At 39.8% G+C, this 14,014-nt stretch overlaps 1 protein-coding gene across 3 annotated transcripts in view; it reads left to right on the top strand.

Moving 5' to 3' along the window:
- PCDH19 (protocadherin 19) overlaps positions 1-14,014 on the top strand; it is a 104,677-nt gene that overhangs the window by 43,507 nt on the left and 47,156 nt on the right. For all 3 annotated transcript variants that reach the window (XM_061178808.1, XM_061178807.1, XM_061178806.1), the window contains one exon: positions 11,095-11,153. In XM_061178808.1, coding sequence (XP_061034791.1) covers positions 11,095-11,153 — 59 coding nt within the window. The remainder of the gene's footprint in view (positions 1-11,094; positions 11,154-14,014) is intronic.

Here is a 14,014-nt window from a genome sequence, read left to right as displayed (position 1 = left end):
AAAAGAAACGAAATTGAGTTATTTGTAGTGAGGTGGATGGACCTAGAGTCTGTCATACAGAGTGAAGTAAGTCAGAAAGAGAAAAACAAATACCATATGGTAACACATATATATGGAATCTAAAAAAAAAAATGGTCATGAAGAACCTAGGGGCAAGACAGGAATAAAGACACAGACGTAGAGAATGGACTTGAGGTCACAGGGAGGGGGAAGGGTAAGCTGTGACAAAGTGAGAGAGTGGCATGGACATATATACACTACCAAATGTAAAACAGATCGCTAGTGAGAAGCAGCCACATAGCACAGGGAGATCAGCTCAGTGCTTTGTGACCACCTAGAAGGGTGGGACAGGGAGGGTGGGAGGGAGGGAGATGCAAGAGGGTAGAGATACGGGGATATATGTATATGTATAGCTGATTCACTTTGTTATAAAGCAGAAACTAACACACCATTGTAAAGCAGTTATACTCCAATAAAAATGTTAAAAAAAAGAAACCAATGCAGCCAAAACAAATAAATAAATAAATAAATTTATTTAAAAAAAAAAGAGAGTATTTGAAAGACGGGCCAGGAAAAAGCTGGGGAGGGAGGACACTAAGAACTGTATGGAGAAAGCAACATAGAAGTTACTTGTACAGGTTGAGTGGTAGGACTCCCAGGCACAGTACAGTGTTATGTTTCTGACAGCATTGTTTTTTTTTTTTTTTTTGACAGTTAAGTTTGGAATTGTTCCTGGTTTTTGCTGCTGGGAGTCTGATGGGAGAGGGAGGGTGAGGTGTTCCCCCTCATTATTTCTTAATCTTCCTGCAGGAGGAAATTGCTCTAGTTGTGTTCACTGCCCTTGAACCTGTCATGTTCAAGCAGGCTAGGGTATTTATTTTTCTCCCAGATAGTACATCCAGCCAGCCAGTCTTAATTACTTCTGTTTCATTGCATTTCCCAGAATCCTAATGAGGTGTGGCCTAGTGGTGTGAGAGCAGGACCTGCAGTGAGAAATCTTGAATTCTAGCTGCAGATGTGACACTGCTCCTCTCTAGCAGAGGGCAAGTCTCTTAACCTGTTTTGTCCTGCTGTTAATGGGGTTACTAATATTTATTTAGCTTATAGTAGCAGGAGAATTAACTAGTTAATGTTGGTTGAAAGGGAAAAAAAGAAAAAAAAAGAAAAAAGGGCAAGTTTTTGTGTATCGTGTTCATTTCCAAATGCTAATTCTTTCAGGATGATATTGACAGGAGGCACCTGCTCTGTAGCACTTATCAAGCACCTCCTGGAAGTCTTGCTGGATGGATGAGAAGCAAAATTCTGTGCCATGAGCTCTATAGAAAATGTAGCTACCTTCAAGGCCAGTTTCTAACTTGGGTGTCTGTTTTCTGCCCACCTAAGAATATTCCTCTATCTTATGGTTTCTCAAAGGTTAAGTACATTTTTTTCTCTCTCCTGAAACCCTTTTTAAACTTTTTGAAATTCTTTGTGATAAAAGGTTCCATGTACATGCAAGGTGCTTTAGTAATTGTTGTTCTGTTGGTGCATTGCATAACTACATTACAGATTTCTGATACTGTGACAATTTCAAACTGCTCATAGTATTAGCCACTTTTCGAGGTGTAATTATGGATTTACTGTGCATGGTTGCCAGCACTCTTACGTCAGATAGTAGCCCTTTGATTAATCTGTTTACAAAATCAGGTCAATTTCCAGCCTACCCTCACCACCCCCACCCTGGCATAAAACGAGAAGTTCTGTTAGGATTTGGGAGGATGGGTAGGGGTTTTGAAAGAATGAGTAAACATTTCCATTACTTCCTTGAATCAGTCCTCTTCCTATTACTTCTCATTGATGCTTCATGAGGTGATGCCAAAGTGTAAGCTCTGTCTTGTCTCCAGCACTGATTTGCTGCAATGCTTGTTTGAGTCACTAGAAATTGGAGGTTACTGTGGATTTCCTTCAGTGCCTAATAATTTTGACAAAACCCAATGCCCTTTATTTAAACTCCAGTCATAATTAGAGGGTTGCCAATGTTAAGCAACCGATGGAGTCTGATTTTGAGAAATGTTTATTGTGCCTCATTAAATTTGAAATTAGTACTTAAGATCAGAAATAAATAATCTGTTTATATTTTGGTAGTGGATGCTGTGTGTGCATACCCTTTCCTCTATGCATCCCAGTGAACTGAGACACCCCTGTGTTTGCCATGGTGGTAATCAAAATAGCTACACCAAAAGAGAACTATGGAGGATTTCACTGATGACAAACAAGAAAATGATCTATTGAGTTGCATCTGATTAGAAAACATTAATATTAGAAGCTAACACATTCACTATTTCTAAGATGGTATATAACTCGGTTGTTTTTTTGTCAGCATGATCACACATTACTGGCTTGAGCAACAAGCCGGTACAAGGGAAATGAATTTAGAATGATATGCCAAAGGCTGTTACTCCTTCACTCTTAAATAAGCTTGTGGAGACAACTGGGTTGTAAGTGATGTATAATATAAATAATGAGATTGGGGCTGGAACTGGATTTGGGGGTGTTGTTTTGGCCCACAGGCACAGGGCCACCCACTGCTTTCCCTCCAAATATTCTGAAAGTTTTTCAGCTGACAAGCCTTGCTCAATAGAAATTGTACTCTGCAGGCAGTCACGGCTCTGTAGCTGCTAAGTAGTAGAGAATTGAGACCAATGAAATAGAATTTAGCAGAAATGGACCAGCTCAGAGTGCTGGACCTTCTCTAAGCCAGGAGGGCTCAAAGATAGGCTGGATTCAGGAGAGCTCATACTGTGGATCCGTGGGCCATTGCTTGTGGGACATCTTATATTGGTTTCTTACTGTCAGTTAGACCAGCTTTACCAAATCATAGCTTCTGAAGTTGAAGCTACCCCGTAAGTCATCGCTAGTCATCTTAGGTCACCTTGTAAAGATGGTTGTAAATGCCTCTAAAGGACAATTGAAATGGTCACCAAGGTTGCAGGGAAGAAAGTGGCTCATTCCTGGATCCTTCGGGCTATGTGACTGGGTCCTCCATCTAGGTCTGGAGAACTATCTCCAGTTAGTGTGTGCCAAATTTTTCTTTTGTCTATCTGCTACACTATACTCCCCTGACCCACTCACTGAAAGTAGCCAAGAAAGTCATTCAGAGAAAAATAGGTATAAAGCAGGCTAATCACTTCCCTGCTGTTTCCATCTTGTGTTTGCTTTCCATCTCAGTAGTAGGTAATGCCAAGAACAGTGTTCCTGGGGATTTTTCTTGTTTTTGTGACTTGTTCTAGCTGAGTCAGTATTTAACGTGGCTGTAGCACTTAACCTGTGTGTTTGTTTTCTTGGCTGTTTAAGGCGGGGAGTAACAATTGGCACCTGCTTGTAAAGTACTTTAATATTTGGGGATGAAAGGCACTCTGAGCCTGCAAAATAGCTTTAATGTGTTGTAGTTACACATTTGGGGATGGTGATTGGACTTCAGGGTTTGTTCCATTGGTGAATGTGGTTGATAGCTATTTACTTCTCAGGTTGAATTTTGTTTATATGGGATGAGGTAGTATGACTCATGTGATTGGGTTAGTCATTTTATTTAAACTACTTGTATCCACACCGAAGTCTTGTTGATTTTGCATTCCTGTGTAGAATAGGCGTTAACTGGTTCCTCAGAGCTTTTTATAAGCAGATATTATTTTAAAGTGCACTGTGCCCCACAGAGGACTTAGAAAAGGGTCCCAGAGCCTTATTCAGAAGCCTGTTCTTATCTATATAATGGGATGGTGCTTAGCCTGGTCATTCAGTAGGCTCTTTGCCTCTGAATTGCATGGATTCCCGAAGAAAGCTGCTAGGTTTCTCAAGGAGGCCTTTGTAGTAAAATTTGCACTGGGTTGCTCTTCTAAAGTCACAACTTTGACCCAATAAAAGATGAGGGTGGAGAAAAGTGATTTCCCTATGCTGCCTTTGTCACCTCTAGGTAGTCTGACCACATCAATGGTGCCAGTGGAGTTTTAGCAGTGATGACAAAAGGCCACCAAGAGGGGAACTCTTTCAACTTGACTTGGATGTTAACTAAATGGGCTGTGTTTCCCACTGATAGCCCTGTCCTGAAAGCCATTGGAATCCTAGAGTTCCCTTCCACATGCAGAAAAGTAGCTGCCATGCTGTCAATCTGTGGCTCAGAAGTCTACAGATAAGGCAAAGCCTTATCTTATCACAGAAATTTTATCTACCCCTGGTTTGGAAACAGTATCATGTGTCACTACTGCCATTCCCAGAGATATGGCAGGACTGATGGATGATGGGCAGGAAGCACCTAACTGTGGCATCTTATCCTTGGCAGTTATATCCAGACTACTGTGTATTTATAAGGTCATAGTTGAGAGTGAGGACAGAGAACAAACTGTAACTACAGAAGACAGTGGGCAGAATGGATACTTTCTGAAGAAACAAGACCACCTTGGCCTGATAGAATTGGTCACCTGCTTTAACTGCAACGAGAAGCTTCATTCTAAGCCTCTTCCATTTCTTCTCTGGTCTTTCATTGATGGATTCATTACATGAGTACTTGCTAAGTGTCCAGCATTGTGGCAGTGACACTTCAAATGAAAGCTTCCAATCCAGTTGGAGGATGAACTGACATGCTACACACTGAAGTAATCATAGAACCTGAGGAAATGCATAACTACATCACAAAGTCTGTACACTAAGTGCTGAGAACACGCTAAGCTATGTGGGATGATCAGGGATGTAGACATATTAGAAATGAAGGAAATGAGATATGAGGGAAGTAGAGGACTTGTGTTGGATGACTGCTTAGCTAAAGATTTAATTTAGATTTAGTGCTAAATGTAACAGGGAACCACTGAAAGGGTTCTTTGAGGCCTTGAAAAGAGAAATGCTGTGATGAAAATAGTGGGTGAGGAAGATTATCCACATAACGTTTTGCAAAATGGGCTAGAGGAAAAGGCAAATGGAATTGAAGAAGTAGTGGCACAAGGTGATGAAAGCTGTTGAAGTAGAGCCAAAAGGACATATACACATGCTATTTCTAAGAAATTCTTAAGTTTTATAACTCATTTGATAGGAGAGGGATGTGGTTTGTATTTGTGATATGGGTTTGTACATGTAACAAATATAAAGGCCAAATCCTCCTATGTGCATCACCTACTACCATCAAGCCATTAGGATGCTACTTAGTTCTGTAGAGTTGCAGTGTAATTCTCAAAGTTGCACTCCATAGCCTGTGTACAAGTATATGCCTGTGTCTGCAGGTGTATGTGCCTCTGTGTGTGTGTGTTTCATGTTTTCCTGAATGGCTGACATTTTAACCATCCCCAGCAAGAGGTCTATCAATTTGTGACCTCCTTACCGGTACAGCCTATATCTTTTTTTTCATCCTCAGGGTTTGGTGCATGTGTTTTGAATGGATGAATGAATAAATGAATCAGTGCATGAACAAGACCCATTTTGTTTTAGAATCCTACAATTTGAGGGGGCTCGAAGGGAACATTGGCATCATTTGGGTTATTCTCTTCATTTCCTAGATAGATAAATTAAGGCTTCAAGAGGGATCAAGTGATTTATTCAAGGCCATCAATGAGTCAGTGACAAACATGAGGAGGGAATTCAGGTCACCCCACTACACCACCTTGCTTACTATAGTCAAACTGCGTGTGTGTGTGTGTGCGCACGTGTGCGCACATGTGTGTGCATGAGAATTAGTGCTGGTGTGTACATAGGCATGGCTAGTGGAAGTTTATTTAGCTTGTTTTCCAGTTCAGGGTAAATATGAGCTTTCTAGTGATGGCAGCTCTGGGGATGGTGCCTTTTATTCCATCTTTACTAATTCCTCCTCCAGCTTTTGTTGTCTGGATGGATGTCTTTGAATATACATTCTAACTGGAGGCATGTTGGCTTTATTTTTATATAGAATTTACATTTTAACTTTTATGTGTTGAGGATAGTAAGGAGGAAAAAGCCATTTGTCAATTCATTTTCTAAAAACGCCTTTGTAGGAGATGCTATTTGAACATCTAAAGCAGCAATCGCTTTTAGAAAAAGGTTATGCGTCTTATCATTATTGATCAAGAACCAGCATTTAAAAATCATTTTGCTGTGCATCTGATTTAGGATTCCAGTTTTCCTATTTGTATTGATAAGATGACTGAGTGAAAAATTAAAAAAAAATTAGTTAGCAGATCGCAGTTATAATGCTTTTCAGTTTGATGGGACTTTTAAAGTGTAATTTAAAATGGCTGTTCATTTTCAGATGAAAACCTTAAGGTTTGATGAATCTCTGTTTTCATCTCAGCATCTGTAACCTTTTTTAACTTTGTAGCATGACCTGGGGATTTGTGCCGCTGGGCAAATATTCTAGTCCTGGATATCTGCATTTATTGGGCTTGTTTCTCCTTAGGGCTGAAGTCTCTCCTGGTGATAAATGTGGTGCTGAGAGAGTTGCAGTCACTCTTCCAGAGACTAGGGCACAACTCAGTGAACTGTGAAAGTAATGCAAAATGACAATTAAAGTAGGGCATTCTGGTACCTTGGGGGCCTGACAAAGTGGAAGTATTTGACTTCAGATGTGCCAGACTCATTAACATAATAACATACTACCCACCCCAAAGTCTCTCTAGAAACCTCCCATATCCAGAAAGGAGCTGCGAATAGAAAGTAGTTAGCAAAGAAGGCTCCTGAGCAGGTAAAAAAACAAACAACAACAAAACCCAAAACATTACACAGAAGTCCCTATAGTAAAGATCATGTCATTTCCCTCTTAGAAAAACATCTCAGCTCTCTACCCAGAACTTAACTCTCATTTTCTAGACTGCTCTAACAAATATAATTATATAGTTTCCAAGACAGCAGAGTGGAAATATCAAACTTGAAATGGAAGAGTGTTTTATAGCAAGTTGGTGGGAGACATATGTTAAAAATTAAAGGCAAGAACTCAGAAAACACAGTGCTTTGGGGTCAGTGAGTGTACAGGCAAAACCTGCATGGTACAGTGATTTATGTTTAGAAAGGTTCTTCTAAGGAACCAATAAGGAACTGTGTGATAACTTTCAAAAAGAAGGCAGAATGGGTAGGATTTTAAATCAAAGTTTTAGTCCTTAGAGGAGAAAGCACTAAGCTATCTAAAAAACTCTGCTATCCGGAAGTATTTATTCTTTAGGTTTTCAGAAAATTAAGATTTTATTAAACCTAAACAAAGTGAGAAGTCTGCCCTCAGTGAATCCTAGGATAAGGAATTCTAATTAGAGAAGGGATTTGGGAGAAATATATTAAATGATAGGAAAGTGACTCTTATTTACCACTGAGACAGAAAATAAAAGTTTGCTCTAGACCCATTTTTTTTTTCTAATGTCAAAATTTAGGTTTTTCAGAAACAAATATTCTTGTCTCTTTGTTGTGTTCCTGTGTTAACTTGGCTGTCTCATTAGAGATGGGGACATTTCCTAGTGAAATTAATGTGACATTTAGAGAAAATTTCCCCTCTCAAATGTTTCATGTTATTTGCCATTTAGAATACTTAGAGAGGGGATTGGAATAATGTCAAGCAAATTTTGATTAAATAAGGCTAACCAGGAGCCAATACATTAATGCAAAAAAGAAAAGCTCTTCTATTATTTCTTAAAAAGTGTTTTTCTGTTGTCATTCTTTATCTTCTATTGAGATCACCTTGGCAGATAATCTGACAAAAGAGATCCATCTTCTAAACAGCTGGGCTTGCCTTAGAAAACACAGCACATCAGGTCAAAGCCTGTGGCCCGTCTTTTGCTCAGGAGAGTTCTCCACTCTGGATGTCTGTTAGAATTACCTGGGAAGCTTTAAAAAAAAATACCAATGCCTGGGCCCCATTCCATGCCAATTACCTCAGAATCTCTTGGAGTGGGACCTTCACAACAGTATTTAAAAAAAAAATTCCCTAGTTGATTCTAATGTGCAGTTAGGGCTGAGAATCACCAGCTTAAGGCATGCAAACTATTCATTAAGAAAAGATTATTTCCTTCTTCAGGGTGGTCTGAGTCTCATTGTTTGCTCTACCTGAAGTGTGAAAAAAATTTACTCTTTCAATGCACAGGAGTTGGGTTTGAGCACACGCCTTGAATCAGTACGAGCAAGAACACTTGATGTTAGTATACCCTGACCCATAAAAGGCCATCTACGGCCAGTTAGCTCAGTTGTCTGGATTATAGTTCTAATGAGGCCAGAATAGTATATCCTACCCAATTAGAATAATTCTGTTGCATACATTGTTTCCATAACACTAACCAAGCTGCCTCACAAAGAAACCTGAGACTAATTAAAGAGGCAAAAGACAATGGATGACTCAGCATAGTTCCATCCATTATGGGAAAATCAGTTCTAGTAATCTGCCTCATGAACAGTACTTCTAATTGCATGAGGATGCAGCATGGGCCATCTGTCCATTATGGTTGGTGCTGGTTTGGGGAATGGAATATTTACATTTGAAGGCCAGGACCCACGAGAATGGGAGGGGGGTTTACTCTTTTAGACTAAGAGAAAAAGGAGAAAGATAGGAAGGTGATAAGCTTCAATGATACTCTCCTACCTACAGTGGCAGATCATGGCTGGCTTTTCTGCCCAGGTTAACCCATCTGTATACCACAACAAGGGAAAGAGAATTGTTAAGCTTTCCATAAGCAAGCCTTTTAGACTTGTGTCTTCTTTTAACTCAGTGCCTGTGAGTGGGAATCCTCAAGGTGAGATATATTATTCCATTAGGACCAAGAAGTAGTACAGTCACCAGGGATAGATTTGTATGGTTTTGCTTATTTGCTCAAACAGAGTTCTGGCACCATGCCTGGAGGTCACATCTCCACAGGGCTCCATATTTGATGCTCAGTGCACACAGATTGGACACCCTCATATGCAAGTCTATGTAAAATATTCTACTTGAAAACTGGCTTCTTTAACATGACAATATCTTGGGATGTTGCTCATGCTTTCCCTGCAAAGCCAGTATCCTCCTTTCTTTTACATCTGTTTCTCTATCTATTAACTTTCTTGAAAAAATTATTTAGGAAGTTTGGAGGCTGAGATGGACTGTATACACGTTACTCTTTTATTGCCCGAATGTGGTCAAATCCCTGATCCTACTCAGGGATCCAGGTTCTGTAGAAAGCAGAGGATAAGGGTTTCCATCATTCCCACCATGAGTCATGATAAATGCACTTGAAATTCCCCTTTGGATTTGTGTTCTATTATGCCTATTTCATAAAGGGGGAAAATGAGACTCGTAGAAATCAAGTAATTTGTCCCAGGTTGTACAAACTAATAATTCAACTCCTGAGTGCTTAATCAATTCCCTGTTTTATTTGGATAGAATGCTTTTTGGGGGACGGTTAGGAGATTTCCACTTACTAAATTATATATTGTACTGAATATCATAGAAGAGCACATTTACCTAACACCATTTTTGCATTTTATGTTGGTATAAAAATCAGTTCAAGAAGTGCTTGTTGGTTGACTGACTGATGGACAACCTCTTCCAGCATTGTATTCCCCATGCACCTTCAAGTTTGCTTCCTCCTTCTGTAATTATGTTTGCAACAATTTCAGCCTCCGTTTTCTTACGAACAAATTGGAAATGAACTGACCCTTTTGATTTTCACTCTCCCAATCCATTCCTTCCAACAGCACAAAAACTTACTTGTGGTTTTCATTAAAGGGGATTTTATCCTCTAGATAAAAGCAGTGTGGGTGGATATTATACAGCTTATCTTCAAATAAGGGGCATGTGGAGGGCATGGGCATGCCTGAGTAAGTACAGGGCAGTGATGGGATTTAGTTTTCTTCTCCATACGTTCTTCCTTCTTTCTCTCACCTACTCGCCACCCCCATCCCCACTTACTCTAGATACTTAGGGTCCCTATCCTGACTATTGGCTGTTTGGTGCTCATGTGGTAGTTAGATCTGCTATCACCTGTCCTGTTTTCCCCTCTACCAAATTCTGAGCTCCTTGAAACGTAAAGCTGCATCTAAGAGCCTAGAGCAGCTAATGTGCGACACGTAGTCATCGGAAAGGAATGCACTATTTTGTTAGCTCGACAGCTATTGTGTTTCCTTTCCCAGGCACTTTCGGTTGAAGTGATTTCAGAAGGCCCTAAGGAATGGTAAGAATGGTGAGAATTTCTGGTAGACTGGCAGGAGAGCGGAGGAGATGTGTTTGGGCATTTTTCAGTTTATACAATGGTTCAAGGAGAGTAGTACTTTAGTGTTGGAGGTAAGATCCACTTTACTGGACTTTCAGTTACTTCAGTGTTGACTTTTCCCTGTGTTCCCCCTTCTAAGGCTGCCCCCCCTTCAATCCACCCCCAACCTCTGGATGCTCATCAGCTGTTATCCCATCTCTTTCATCTGGCAGGTATTCTGCATTGGCTTTTGTAAAACCATTGCTCAGGCAGTCTGCTGTAACCAGATTAGACAGTGGTGTTTTAATGATAGGAACTTGCTATGATAGGTTTGCTTGCAAACTTCATGTTTCACATGAAAGGCTTTGGCACCCCCTGTGGACTGCCCTTCATCCCGTTTTAGGCATAATACTTGTTTTCCTTTATGTCTGTGATAAAACGAAGGCCTTCCTGTATAACCAGTGCTGAGCAAAATGTCTTAAAACAAAGGGAAGTGCAGTTTAAATCCACAGTGATTACCTTGCTTGCATTTCCATATCTATGGAATACATATTTTAACATGTTAATTATCTACTACTAATAAAAATACCTTTGAACGTCCAGTCAATTTGACGGGCACAGAATTGTGTCCACTGGGGAATGGGAAGCAATTAGTTTCTGTAAAGATTTTGGGTCATGCTGTATCCTCCCTAAGTGGTTGCATGGTCGGTAGCCAGGCATATTCTAGGGGATGTTTGTGTCAAGTTCATCTTCGTCTGCCTGGGAGAGCTGCCTCCACAGAGCCCCCAGGGCCCCAAGGAGGTGGCAGGCATTCGTCAGGCTGTTGCACCACTATGGCCTTGGTTTCTGATTCATTCATTACCTCTTGCCCAGTAGAAAAATTCCTCCTAAGTAGGAGAGTTTAGCTCTTTTCATGAATCATCTCTGTAACCTTTTTAATTGTTTTTTTCCCCCACTGCAGACTGAAAACTATTCTTTTGACTCCAACTACGTGAACAGCCGAGCCCATTTAATCAAAAGGTATGTTGGTTTGCTTGCCTATTTCTACAACTAAGCTTGATTTAATATAAAAAGCAAAAAGATTAAATATTTTTAATGGTGCCGTTTTCAGATTTTGAAATGAAAATGCCTATCTGTTTATTGTAGAAAATTAGGAAAATTCAGAAAAGCATTAAAAAAACTAAGTAAAAATCACTGGTAATTCCGCCACCCAGAATCACTGTTGGCATTTTATCATGTTTCTTTACATAACTGTATACAGAAATAATTGACAAAATAAAATTGGGGTCATATTAAAATACAGTTTTATGTGATAATTAAGAAATCTAATATTAAAATTTTCTCCTGTGGAACTTCTAGTGAATTTCAGCATGGCTGTTATTTTGACAACTTTGAAATCATTTTAAGGCTATTTTAGTGACAGATAAACTAATTCCTTATCTTTAAAAAACTTTATAGATGAGAGAGGGAAAGAAAAGATATTTGCCTAATTCAATAAATCTTGAAATAGAAGTATTTCAAATGAAGCATTCAAAGTTGAGATTTGTGTGAATGGTTGGTCATAACTCAGTTATCCATGGAGCCACAATGTATGTGAATACAGAGCTGAATACTGCCAAGGAAGATTTCTATCTGGTGTGGTGGGCACCAAGGTGCCCAAGGCAGGCAAGACAAGGGGTTCAGGGAGTCCTCTAAGGAGAGAACTTGTGCAGAAAATTTGGTACTGACCATTCAGATGATGCCTTTATTACTGTTTGATGCAAATATCCTCTTGAATGGTCCAGTGGTTATTCTGCAGCTAAAATTGAACTCTGTGTGTGATTGTTAAAATAATAGAAATGAAATAGAGAAGCCAGCAGGGTATGTTAGAGCTGCAGTAGAGAAGATCTGAAAACTCTATTATTTGCTGGCTCTAATTCCATAAATTTACATCACCAGAAGTGTAGGATTCAAGGAATAAACTAGTTTGTTGTACAAACAACTTTAATTCAGATCTAATTTAATTCACGATGCTGCAGTAACCCCTGAAAACATGCTAGGTTTATCTGTATCGGTCTGGAATCGCTTGTGACCTTAAGTGTCGATCGTTAATTATCTGAAAATGGATAGCCCAGTATTAACAGTCATAGCATTGTTTGGAAGTTTTTGAGGGGTTGGGAGGAATCCATTTTGAATATTTTCTTGGCCCACAGAATAAAAACAAAAGGGGAGGAATTCAAAATTATCTGACTGATTTATTAGGAGGGAAAAAGCCCTCTTTTTTGTGCACTTATTAGAGTAACCACAGCAGAAATTTGCTTTCTTTCTGCTTCAGAACTGTTATTTCATAGCTCCTTTTTTAAACTTCTGGTAAAAACAGTGACTTACCTTATCCTCATTGATCCCTTGGGCTAGCTCTGGGTACCTGAGAATTCTACGACCAGGTTAAACTCATAGCATAAGCCGGATTTTCATAGCATGGCAGAAAGCTAAGACTCCTGGGGACCCTCACCGTCTTAGGTCAGACCTGAATATCCAATGCACAAGGCAAACTGATGAGATGAAAACTTATGTTCGAACATTTAGCTTTCGGGACACATGTATTTCCACAGCAGCTTTGGGACTCACTCGAACTTCTGATTTTGATTAATTACTTTATATGTTTTTGTTTGCAAACATGGACACACAAAAGGCACAACCTGGACTCAATAAGATCTCAGTGGAAAAATCTCCTGATGTTGCCTGAAATCAAAGATAGTGGCTTTTTACCAGGGACAACCTTGATTAAGAGGAAACATCTGAAAGCTCAGGGACACATGCATTTTTGCCAGGTTCTGTTTTTGGAACCCTGAGGGCTTTAGAAAACCACAAAGGCCTTGGAATTTATAGGATCAATTGAATTTAGACAAAGCACAATACCTGGAAAGACACAGGGAATCTTGTGTGCTATGCTTTTTGGGGGGGACTAACGATTTTAAATGTAAAATGTGTGGAAAATGTTAAGAGAGTAGTGACTAGGTGATAAAACCACACAAACCATGTTCAAATAGCTCACAGTGATGTTTGAAAGGCGTTTCGCTGTATGTGGTTTCTTGAGGATCCATTTACATGCATGGAAAAAGCTCCTGGCCAGGACATTCTGAATCTGATTATCAGTTTTAATTTTATTATCAAGTCCTTGTTTCTTTAAATGCCAATCCAATTTCAGGCCAACTTTGAGAACTTCTTTTCCTATCCATCTTTTCTTCCTCTACTCACTTTCTACCCATCCAAGGATGCTTCTTGGACCCTTCTTTTTGGCATTCTCCAGCAGCTGTTAACTGTCTTACACTCAGACTTCTTTTTCTCTCTCTCATCTGTCTACCTAAGGTAAACCAAAGGAAAGCCAGAGGGCAAGGGGTTTCTCCTAGCACAAATCAAGGTTGAGAAGGGTGAAGAGTAGATCTGGAAGGGTAACGGAAGATATATGGCACATTCGCCCATAATCTTCTGCACTGAGTAATCTAGCGATATATTTCTGTAGTTTTTTTTTTTCTTTTTTTCAGAACGTCACCTGTAACCTGCAGGTATACCCAAGATTTATGTCAGAGTCCAGATTAACAAGCCAAGACAGTTAGGATTTTTTCTGGATGGATTTCCTTCCTGCTATGTTTGTTTCCTTGCTGTCGTCTCAGAGCAAGGAAAGCCAGCAGTGCTACTTTGCCCCTGCTGCAACACTTTCCTCGTGCCAGTTTTCTGTGCTGCTGTCTGATACCCGCTTCTGCAGTGCTTTTTGAGCAATATCAAGCAGTGCATGTGGCTATAGCTCAAAGAAAATAAAACAGAAAATGAACATGGTACTGAAGCAGTGTGGGGAAAAAAATGAGCATTGGCTCCTAAACCATGCATAGTGCTTTCCTTTT

Source organism: Eubalaena glacialis, chromosome X (assembly GCF_028564815.1).
Source record: "Eubalaena glacialis isolate mEubGla1 chromosome X, mEubGla1.1.hap2.+ XY, whole genome shotgun sequence".
Classification (NCBI taxonomy): Eukaryota; Metazoa; Chordata; class Mammalia; order Artiodactyla; family Balaenidae; genus Eubalaena; species Eubalaena glacialis.
This window is presented reverse-complemented; position numbering and strand designations above follow the sequence as displayed.